The sequence below is a fragment of the Marmota marmota genome, unplaced genomic scaffold, assembly GCF_001458135.2.
Source record: "Marmota marmota marmota unplaced genomic scaffold, marMar, whole genome shotgun sequence".
NCBI classification, from domain to species: Eukaryota; Metazoa; Chordata; class Mammalia; order Rodentia; family Sciuridae; genus Marmota; species Marmota marmota.
In genome coordinates, this window is record NW_025999999.1 from 17,734,257 (window position 1) to 17,745,328 (window position 11,072).

Here is an 11,072-nt window from a genome sequence, read left to right on the forward strand (position 1 = left end):
ATATATATATATATATATATATATATATATATATATATATATGAGAATTTACAATATATGAATTTACTGGAGGAAGAATGAATGGCCTCAGGAAGTCAAGACTGATTGATTATAGTCTACTTAACCACTCATGTTTAGTATTTCATGTTAACATTGCCATTGCTAGCAAATAACACTATTCTGGCTTGTTTCTAGGATTGAGGTGAAGTGGGACTGCAGCCAGTTTACCAGACCTTTTAGGGTCCATGTGGGGTCTGTTACTAGGGCCTGGGTGGGCATGGCTCCTGCCATTTTTCAGGCAGATGGGGCTAGTGGCAAGAAGGCAGCCCAGCAGGGCTAGAGCTGAGTTCAGAGGGGAACAGGGCTGCTCTTGATCAGTGGCAGGACTGGGGCTCAGGTCAGCCTTCCCAGAGCAACCCTCCTCAGACTTGGGCTCCTGGGGTCTTAAAACCACATGCCTGAGTCCCAAGGGAACTTCTGTTCTTAGATGGTACCATATTGTTGCTTTGGTGGGGAAGGGCACGAACCTGCTACACTTTCACCTTGCTGAAGTCACTCCCTAGTTTTGGTTTTCTTTTGTATGACAACTGGATTTGCACCACCCCTCTTCCCCAATTTTGCTTCCCAATAGAAGTTGTGATTTTTAGTTAAATAAGTATTTATGATGACTTGATAAAGAGCTGAGCCATGCTGTAATCCATGATTCTGGTTCTCATTTGCAACTTCTGTTGTTAATGTGTTATACTTTCCCTATCTCCAGTTCTCTGTATTAGCATAAATTCCCTCCAAGAACTCTTTGTGTACTTGATCAACTTTTATTCCACTCAAGACATCTTCAGCCCTGCTCCTATCCAGGCTGCTTGTCCTCCAGCCTGTGGCTGTCCTCTTAGGTTTTCCCTTCCCCATTGAGCTTTGAAGATTGTTTCAGCACTCCCCCTCTGTTAACTGGATTTCTCCTTCTCTCAGCTCAACTTGATTGCTTTCACCTTATTTCCCTTTTGATTTTACTCCAGTATTAAGGTAGATCTTATCTTTCAGAATCTGAGAAAGGGTGTGTGTAAGATAAATTTCTTATCTCCTATGTTTGAAAAAGTCTTTTTTTAAAAAAAATATTTATTTTTTAGTTTTATGTGGACACAATATCTTTATTTTATTTTTATGTGGTGCTGAGAATTGAACCCAGTGCCTCATGCATGCGCTACCACTTGAGTCACATCCCCAACCCTGAAAAAGTCTTTAACAGTTGATTAATAGCTTGTCTGGGTGTGATTCTAGATTAGAAGTCATTTTCCCCTTGAAATTTTGAAAGCATTGCTTTTATTGTGTTTTAGCTTTGGTGTTTTTTTATCAAAAGGTAGACATTATCCCAGACTTTCCCAACTTGGTACATAGTTTTAATCCTCTCTGGAACCTTCAGTATCCTCCTCTTGTATTTGAAATGCGCAGTACAGCTTGGTGTGGTGCTTTGTTTGTACCTTTGCACTGGGCACTCAGTGGAACCTTAAGTCCAGAAATTCATGGACTTCAGTTTTTCTGAATTTTCCTGAATCAGTGCTTTTATTCCCTTCTTTTGTTTTCTAATGTTGGACTTGAAATCTTCTGCTCAGTTTTGGTTTTCTCTTTCATTCTTTTCTCTTTTTCAAGAGACCTCCTCAATTTCAACTTCCAGCTTTTCACATTGAGATTTTCATTTCAGATACCACATTTCTAGTTCCAGTGTCTTTTGATTTTTCAGGTGTGTGTGTGCATATTTGATACTGTTCTGTTCTTATTTTAAGAAACGAGTGTCATTTCTCCAAGGATATTACTTTTGTTCTTTCAATTTTCATTGTTTCTCCAAAGTCCTGTTTTGTCTCTTTTGCGCTCCTGTGGCACATTAGAGGCTTTCTTCAACTCTGTGGTGATCCCTTGTTATTCACATGTCTAAGATGGAACTGTGCAGTTCTTTGGGGATTTCTTTCTGAGTAGCTGGTCCACTATCGGTCTTGAGCAGGTTGATCTGGCTCTGCCGTTGTACTGGGCACTGCCAGTGTTGGCAGCTGGACGTGCTCTCACCTGGGCTGGTTGTCTGCTGCCCAGAGTGCTCCAGTTCTTAGCAAACTCTTCCTCCTCTGCTCAGTCTCACGTTCCCCACCACATGGTCTCTCTGGAAGAGGAATCTCTAGTCTCCTACAGTTGTAGGAGCAGTTGTCTGGAACCATTTCAGAAAGGTATGTGAAGCTGTATTAAAACATGTGAGCATAAAGCTTTTTAGTAACTTTAAAAATAGATATTATAATGGCCTCATTCTCAGCTCTATCTTTACTCCTGCTTTTGAATGAGTAGCACCAGTTATTAAGCCTTGGGGTCTGAGGATTTGAGGTACAAACTGGGCTACTGCCTGACCCCCAGCTTTGGCTGAGCTACCATGGATCTGATAAATCATTTCCATTCATACATCTGTTTTCCAGACTTCTGGTATTATGTGAGTTTCTCTTTTGGTCACTGTCCTTATGATTAAAAACAAAAATCCCATTGTCTTTTTAGTAGGACTTGGAAGGAATAGAGATAAAGCTGGACTCTAACCATAAACCTTGGCATTTTTTAAGTGATGTGAATGTAATTTATAAAAAGGCATCTGAGGTAGGAGGGATTGTTGACTCAACTTCTCAGCTAAGCGTCTGTTCTGTTTTCAGGTGATGATTTCTGGTACCGTGCAGTTGTTCTGGGGATATCAGACTCTAATGTGAAAGTGCTCTATGCAGACTATGGGAACATCGAAACCCTGCCTCTTTCCAGAGTGCAGCCAATTGCCGCCAGCCACCTGGAGCTCCCTTTCCAAATCATTAAGTGTTCACTTGAAGGTAGATAAATCAGTTTCCACTTTGTGTGTCTTGTGAGATTGTTTTTCTCTTTGTTTCATATCTGAGTTTGAATCAGTTGTGTATTTTAAGTAATTGCTCAAAGTTCTAAATGTCAAGAGTTTTCAAAGAAATTTCACATTCTTTATTTTTTAACTCTCACAAAAACTATACTCAGATGGTCTGTCTTTGTTATATGGCTTATTTTCAGAGCGTTGAGTTTCAGAGATTGTTTTACCCCCTCTGGAAAAGCTCTAGAAGAGCCTGGGGCAAGATGAACCAAGGTGGTCTGACCCCTCTTCCAGGGTCTTGCTGCCTTGTCACAGCTCTCCTTAGGGACCGGAGGCATTGCAAATGACACCATTCCTGACTGTCTTACTATGGTTACTGCATTCCAGCTCCAGTTGGAATTTGAATAAAGTGAACTGAAATGTTTAAAGTAGCTTTTTACTCTTATTCCTGGTCTCTTTACTCAGCAACCTCATGGATAATATCACATTGATGACTTATAGTCTGTTTTGCTCAAGAATTGGGAAATTCTTTATCACTGGATAAAGATGTTCCCCATTGGAACATTCAGAGCAAACATTGTTCCTGTTTTGTGCCCCCTAAGGCTAGATTAGTGCTCAGGGTCATCCATAATTATTTGTTGAGTAAATTTGAATTTTCTAATGCAATAGCAGTATTACATCAAAAAATACCTAAACCAGCCAAAGTCAGAAAGCCTTTTGTTTATTATCCTTAGCTAATTTATCTAACTATAGTCTTTAAAAAGGGACTTGAAAATTATCGGGCACAATGGCACATACCTGTAATCCTAGTGGCTGGGGGAGTCTGAGACAGGAGGATCACAAGTTCAAGGCCAGCCTCAGCAACTTAATGAAGCCCTAAATAACTTAGTGAGACCCTGTCTCAAAATAAAAAGGCTGGGATGTGGCTCAGTGGTTAAGCACTCCTAGGTTTAATCCCTGGTACCAAAAAAAAAAAAAAAAAAATTCAATTTTTTTCCAGGACTGATGGAGTTGAATGGAAGCTGTTCTCAATTAATGATAGAGCTACTAAAAAATTTCATGTTGAATCAGAATGTAATGCTTTCCGTGAAAGGAATTATGAAGAATGTTCATACAGTGTCGGTGGAGAAGTGTTCTGAGAATGGTACTGTCAATGTGGCTGATAAGCTGGTGATGTATGGGCTGGCAAAAAACATCACATCTAAAAAGCAAAGTGCTTTAAATACAGGTATTTCTTCAGGTGTGATTAATACCAGATGTAAGTGTAACCAGGAGCAGAGACGGTCACTTTAGTTGACCTGATCTTCCTCATTCTGTGTGGCCACAGTTGCTACCACCACCTCCTCCATAAATCCCTTGGAAGGGCTCCGTTGCCACCCCAGGGGCCACCTTGGTGGGAGCAGTCCTGTTCCAGGGAGTTCATAGGGCAGCTCAGCAGCATTGTTCTGGGAGTTAAGCTTTGAAGTGTCTCACATTCTGCCCAGGCCTTCCTTCAGGTTCACTTTTGATCCTACTCAAAATGAGAACTCAAGTTTGGGATTGGCTTATCCTGGTATTTCTACAGTGTTTGGCAGACCTGTCCTTGCCCAACAGAGGTCCCCTATAGGTGATGATAGGATCTGACCCTTGCAGGGTGGGTGTTAATTTGTGTTAAACAAACAAACAGAAAAATACCTGGTCACAAGAAGTAGATAAAACATTGAAGCCCAGATGGGTGGATTGTGTTCTCTGTATTTGGAACCCAGCCATAGGGGCAGATAGATATCTGTTGAGATCTAGGTTTTTCTTGTTGTTCATGTTGGATATTACTTAATGGCTTTCTTTTTTTCTTTTAGAAAAGATGCACAGGATGAATTGCTGCTGTACACAGTTGCAGAAACAAGTGGGTAAAATTTCCTTTAAGTAGATGTATGTTCTTAACAGTTTTAGAAATGAAACTACTGTTTTCTTTTTCATCCATAGGTTGAAAAACATGAGCAGATTCTTCTCTTCCTTTTAAACAATCCAACTAATCAAAATAAATTTATTGAAATGAAAAAACTGCTAAAAAGTTAAGTAAGTGAAGTTTGATGTTTTTGCCACTCCTGTTATTGCCAGTCAGTTGCTGTGCTGTTGTGGGTGGGGGTTGGGGTAGGGGGCTGATGGAGTGACTCTTGGGACAGCTGTGCTTGACTACTTTTTAAAATTTTTTTTTTTTTAGTTGTCAGTGGACCTTTGTATTATTCATTTATTTTTATGTGGTGCTGAGGATTGAATCCAGTGCCTCACACATGTAAGGCAAGGGCTCTACCACAGAGTCACGACCCCAGCCCCGTGCCTTATTTAGATGTGATGATCTGAGTTTGGCTGGGATGCTCTTGCTGTATCCCGAGGTCTGATCTGATGTTTTCCCTCTGATGCTCCTCGTGGGTCTAAGCCCAGAATTGTGGGTTCTCCTGCCCTTTCCCTGTTACTGATATGTGGGAGGATTGTTATGAGGTGAGGTTTAGCCTCAAAATCCTCATGGCCCAAATTGAATCATCTCAGATCCTCACAGTGCACACCACTACAATTAAGATTGGTACCTTTTGTGAAGAGGACCTGAAGGATGTGGAATGGAATGCTGATGCACAGAAACAGATTCCCTTTTAAAATGAAACATTGCCTCTTCTTTGGGCTGTAGGTGACTCCAGTGTTTAAAGAAAATATTGCTGACTCTAAACTGGTAGTTCCCCCACTTTTTGACTGTCTGGGACCCTTTGTCCTAAGATTGCTCTCAGAAATTACTCTATGATAAATGGTAATTAAAACTTATGGTCAAAATGGAATTGTCCTCCTTGAAATTGATATAATTGGGTTGATGTAACAAAAGCAAAGGAGCTTTGTTCACTTTGTGCCTGAGCTTTGATTAGTCCAAGTGTGATTTTTGTTGGGCCATTTGGAGATCGCCCAAGAGGCTGTTCTTTGTGATTGTCTTGTGGGTGTGGTTGCTCTCAGGTAGGAACCAACAGTGTTCAAACATTTCCCATGTGCTAATGTACTTATTATGTATGTTTTTAAGAAAGTAAGCTGCATTGTAAGCGCAATGTCATTAATGCAGGAACAACGGTTTTGATTCTCAAAATTTATTTCCTTTGCAAATTTTGGGTTGTTTCTAGTAAGTGATGACTTAACAGTTGCAATTATAACTTTCAAGTCTTTCTATTACATTAAGCTTTAGTATCGGCTGCTTTTTTGTATACACAAAGTCACATGCTTGATCTCCACAGTACCCTTCAAATGAAAGTAGACCTCATTTTAAGGATGAGGAAGCTGGGGTTCCCAGATGCACAAGATCATGTACATAGCCTGCAGACTAGCATTTATGCCTAAAAGCTGAGTTCTCTCTATTGCCCTTGACTGCAGTCTGCATGTTGTGCTACAGCATCTTTATAGATTAGATCACTTCTATAGGATGTAAAATTAGGGGGTTATACTAGAAAAAATTGCATAGACGGTTGCTTAAGCAAACGCAGTTGAATATTTACTCTTATATTAGTCTTCCTAGGGGAAGAGAGAATATTTTAAAAAGGTAAGTATTATATCATCTTTGGAGGAATTTATCAGTTGATAATTGTAAATTGTCAAAATAGGGGTGCTGTGGTGGGTGATCAGAACACAACATTTTGAAATATATTGCTCAAAAGTGATAAATTCTTTAACATATAAGTTAATATCAAGTACTTTTTATGTTTGAAGGAGAGTGCCAGCAGCTGTTTTTTATTTGTGAAGGGTAGTATGAACAGCTCTACTCACTGGTGGTGAGCTTTTTTAACTGACATATTTGATTTAAATGTGCAGTTTCAGTTGAAGGTGAATGTTTGGTTTGCTTGTGCTTAAAATAGAAATTAAGAACCATAGTGATTGAGCTTTTATATAAGGTGTAACTATGGTTGATTTTTCTCTTTCAGGAACAGTGTCTTTTGGAAATAAACATGAGAAAGGAAACAATGAAAACTAGACTTGAGAGAAAGCTTTGCATCTTGTGTGTGTTTTAATGGAACCTTTTCTTTTTCTTTAATGACCTTTTTTGCCTCCATTTTTGCTTGCTTACCATTGTTCTCTTAGGTTGCTAGCCGCCCACCCTTTCTTCCCACCAAATAAGTCTTGGAAAGAAAATTCATAGCAAATTCATGGGAATGCCTGGAAAGGATATGTAGGGCTTTCCACTGTGTATATATAACTTTTTTTTTTTTTTTTCATTTTACGTGCTTGGGATTGAACCCAGGGCCTCACGCATGCTAGGCAAGTGCTCTACCACTGAGCCATATCCCCAACCCTGTAACTTTTTATTACTTAGAAGAACTAAAGGAAAAATATGGTTCTGTGTTAATTTGGATAAATCTAATGGGTAGATATAGGAGCTTTGTCATTTTCTGTGTGTTTGAGATGTTTCCTAATATTCCCTGTGCTCCCTGTCATCATCTGCCTCTTCCACATAATAAATGTTCTTTGGTTCCTTGCACCTTTAGCGTCTGCCCTTTTCCTGTCCATCCTGTGAGGGCTCCAGCTTCTTCTAACCATCCTCCATCAGATTGCTTTTCTTTTAGCCTTTAGGCATGGAGTCTGTCCCAGAGCTGTGGACCACTCCACTGGGAAGGGACTTTTTCTTTTCCTCCTCCTGTATTCTTCCAAATCTGTACCCAGTTAGATTTTTACTATAGAAAGAATTTACTGTTTTCTGAAGCACAAATATAGTTATCAATTTAAGTTTAAAAACTGAGAGTGTATATTTTTCTTGAAGCACATGATGTTAAATTCTCCTAAATTTACATTGCATAATTATGGGCAAGCTGACTTGGGAATTTCCCCATGATGTAAGTACCAGACTATGACAACTTTGTGTGTTGTCACCAATACAAAGGTCTGTTTTTTGTTGTTTTTGCATTTACTGATAATGTGTGTCAGTTGTTCTGTTATATTTAAATGGAATTTCCTCACATAAAAAGTTGTTCAGACTTTGATGTGCTTCTATTTTGATAAAAGCTTGTGCTGCTTTGCCCAATAAAGTCGTCCGCTTGTCAACCAGCCTCCTCGTTCCTGTTGCTGGCATCTTGCTCACTTCCCTTTCTTTTGCACACCCCAGAGCACTGAACCCTCGGCTTGCTCACCCTGTGCACTCACTCCAGCCAGGGTGGAAAGGCACCTGGCCCTGTGCAGTCCCCAAATTGGCTGTTTAATTATAGAAAACTAGGGAAGCTACTGGAAGAACATAGAAAAATGTGAGTCAAAGTTCTGTTCTTCAGATCCCAATGTTGTATGATATGGACTAGACATTTGAATAGAAGTTATTTTATTTAAAGGGAATTTTTGACTTTGTTTTATTTTGTTTTGGTACTGGAATTGAACCTAGTGGTACTTTATCACTGAGCCACATCCCTAGCCCTTTTAAAAAGATATATATTTATTTTTTAGTTGTAGATGGACATAATACATTTATTTATTTTCATATGGTGCTGAGGATCGAACCCAGGGCTTCGCACATGCTAGGTGAGCGCTCTACCACTGAGCCACAACCCAGCCCCACTTTTTTGTTTTTTTGAGATAGGGTCTCACTAAAGTTCTGAGGCTTGCCTTGAACTTGCCATTCTCCTGCCTCAGTCTCCTGAATTGCGGGGATTACAGGCATATGCCATCACACCCAGCTTAAAGGGCATTTTATATTATTTGGTGGTTGAGCAATATACCTTTTTCCAAAAAAGACAAATATCACCTGTAGCAGTAGCTTTATAGAGGTGGGGACTGAACGTCTGACTCTGGATTCATTTGAGATACTTAGTAGGTGTTTATTTTAATATGCCAGCTATATGTTTCATTCAACAAATCCTTATTGAGATCCATTTATGTACCTGACATTGTGGGAGGTGTTGGATTCGTTGTTTCATAGGCCTCATTTAGGGCCCTGCTGACCATATGCACCAATTCTGGTCTTTGGTTCCCTGAAGACTATCTGGTTTTGTCATGAGTATAATAGAACTGAGACCATATGTCCAAATAAAGTTTATTCCTGGATGGAGGCCTTATAAATATTGACATTAATCATATCTAGCTTGCTCAGGAAGAGCTTTTTGTCATATAGATTAAACTGAACTCCCAGGGAGTAACGGGGAAAGGCCCTATTCCCATATATCTTTTGTTTTGCTAGAATTGTTTTGCTGCAGTAGCTAGAAATATTAAAAAAAGATCAACTGTGAATAAGGATAATTCACATTTTGAAATTGAACTCTTCCTATAAAATAAATGTTCTAGAAACCAACACCTGAGAATCCTTACCAGCAGGACCCTATGCTGCCAGATTCCCAGAGAGAGTTTAAATCTTTATTAGAGGGCCAGCTGACATTAGTGGGGTGGCTGAGTGGCAAGTGGAGTTCTGGGAGTAGCCAAAGAGGACATCCAGGCTCCTCAGCAGTATATGTGGTTCTGTAGCCCACATTACACCAAGCAGTTCTCACCAAACACATAAGGAAGGTTCTTGAAGGCGGTTTTTGTTTTTCTAGATAAAGGAATTGGAAGGCGGTCTATAGTTGTGAAGTTGTAGATGGAGTGGGGGAATGATTTTGCATGCTGGGATTAAAGTGGTGTTGGATTGGCAGTGAGATCACTGCCCACCTGCACAGATCCCTTCCAGAATTAGTTCAGTGAGTACTTAAAGCATACGTGTGTGGAAACTAAACAGATTTGGAAAAGAAATGGTAACAGCAGGAGAGAAATGACAATATGATGTAGAGCACACAGCATTTTGGAATGTTGGTTGAGTGACTGTTACCCAAGACTTTGCCTTTATAGAAACTTCGTGTTTGCTTGATTCAGAAAGAATCACATTAGGGACTACAAATTGGTGCAACCACTATGGAAAGCAGTATGGAGTTTCCTCAGAAAACCTGGAATAGAATGCCACTCCTAGATTTATGCCCAAAGGACTTGATGCAGCCACATCAATGTTTATAGCAGCTCAGTTCACAATAGCAAAACTATGGAATCAACTTGGGTGTCCTTCAACATATGAATGGATAAAGAAACTGTGGTATATATACACAATGGAATATTACTCAGCCTTAAAGAAGAATGAAATTATGCCATCTTCTAGTAAATGGATGGTACTAGAGAATATCATTCTAAGTAATAAGCCAATCCCAAAGAACCAATGGCTGAATATTTTCTCTGATATATGGATGCTAATTCACAATGGGGGATGGCTAGGGAAGAATAAAGTTGAATGAAGGGAGGGGAGGAGATATGGAGGGTAGGAACAATAATAGAATGAATTAGACATTATTACCCTATATGCATACATAATTACATGACCTGTATAACTCTACATCACATACAACCAGAAGAATGAGAAGTTATACTCCATTTATATATGATGTGTCAAAATGCATTCTTTCATGTATTATTAATCAGAGCAAATTAAAAAAGTTAACAAATAAAATATTTATCTCTTAAAAATTGTTTCTGGAAGGAGTATTTATTAAACCTTATTTGTATAACCAAAGTTCTAATGGTTTTAAAAGTACTAGTGCTGGATGGGAAGGCATTTCTTTAGTTTGGAAAGACAGGTCATGAAGCATCCTAGTGGGGAAAAGAAGCCTATTAGTGTAAATTGCTGTATCTGGATGGTGTTTAGGATGGGGATTGTGACTACTCTGTGTATGAGTTACCACTTTGTAATTTACCGTTTCTGCTGCGGCATTACATCAGTCCTGTGCTACAGGTGCCCCTTAGTAGGCTAAAAATGTCTGCACAGACAGCCTTAAAGGTTGTCTGCTTATTTATGTATCTCTTAGAGAAAAGGCCTTTAGTAGTGTTTTAAAATTATTATTTCCTTTACAAAAAATAGTTTTAAATGTTGTTATATATCTCTGATGTTTGCAAAGCATTTTGTATTATAATTTAAGTTGGATTCAACCACAATAAAGAAAATGAAAAAAAAAAAAAGCATCACATTCCTCAAAAGCAAATCCAGCATCACTTTATGCATAATTCTCCTGTTTTATGGAGGAACTGGGAAGTGCGTTATCACTTTTAGAACAATTTGTGTCTCTTCCAAGCTCAGGGGCCTTAGCTCTGAGATGGCATCATCTTTCCTCCTGTCTCCACCACAATTTAGTTCTTGGCTCCACAGCTGGTGGTGTAGTTTAGTTTGCTGCCTGCAGAGTCCTTGGGGATCAGGCCTTTTGTTTCCTCCAAGATGGCCGCTTTG

The 11,072-nt window shown here is 39.3% G+C and overlaps 1 protein-coding gene across 1 annotated transcript in view; it reads left to right on the forward strand.

Annotated features, from left to right (window-relative positions):
* Positions 1-8,170, forward strand: part of Tdrd1 (tudor domain containing 1) — a 30,779-nt gene extending 22,609 nt beyond the window's left edge. The window contains exons 17-21 of the mRNA XM_048807373.1: positions 2,676-2,843; positions 3,852-4,079; positions 4,687-4,733; positions 4,814-4,906; positions 6,781-8,170. Of these exons, the coding sequence (XP_048663330.1) occupies positions 2,676-2,843; positions 3,852-4,079; positions 4,687-4,733; positions 4,814-4,906 (536 nt within the window). The 3' untranslated portion in view covers positions 6,781-8,170. The remainder of the gene's footprint in view (positions 1-2,675; positions 2,844-3,851; positions 4,080-4,686; positions 4,734-4,813; positions 4,907-6,780) is intronic.
* The last annotated feature ends 2,902 nt before the right edge of the window (positions 8,171-11,072 follow it).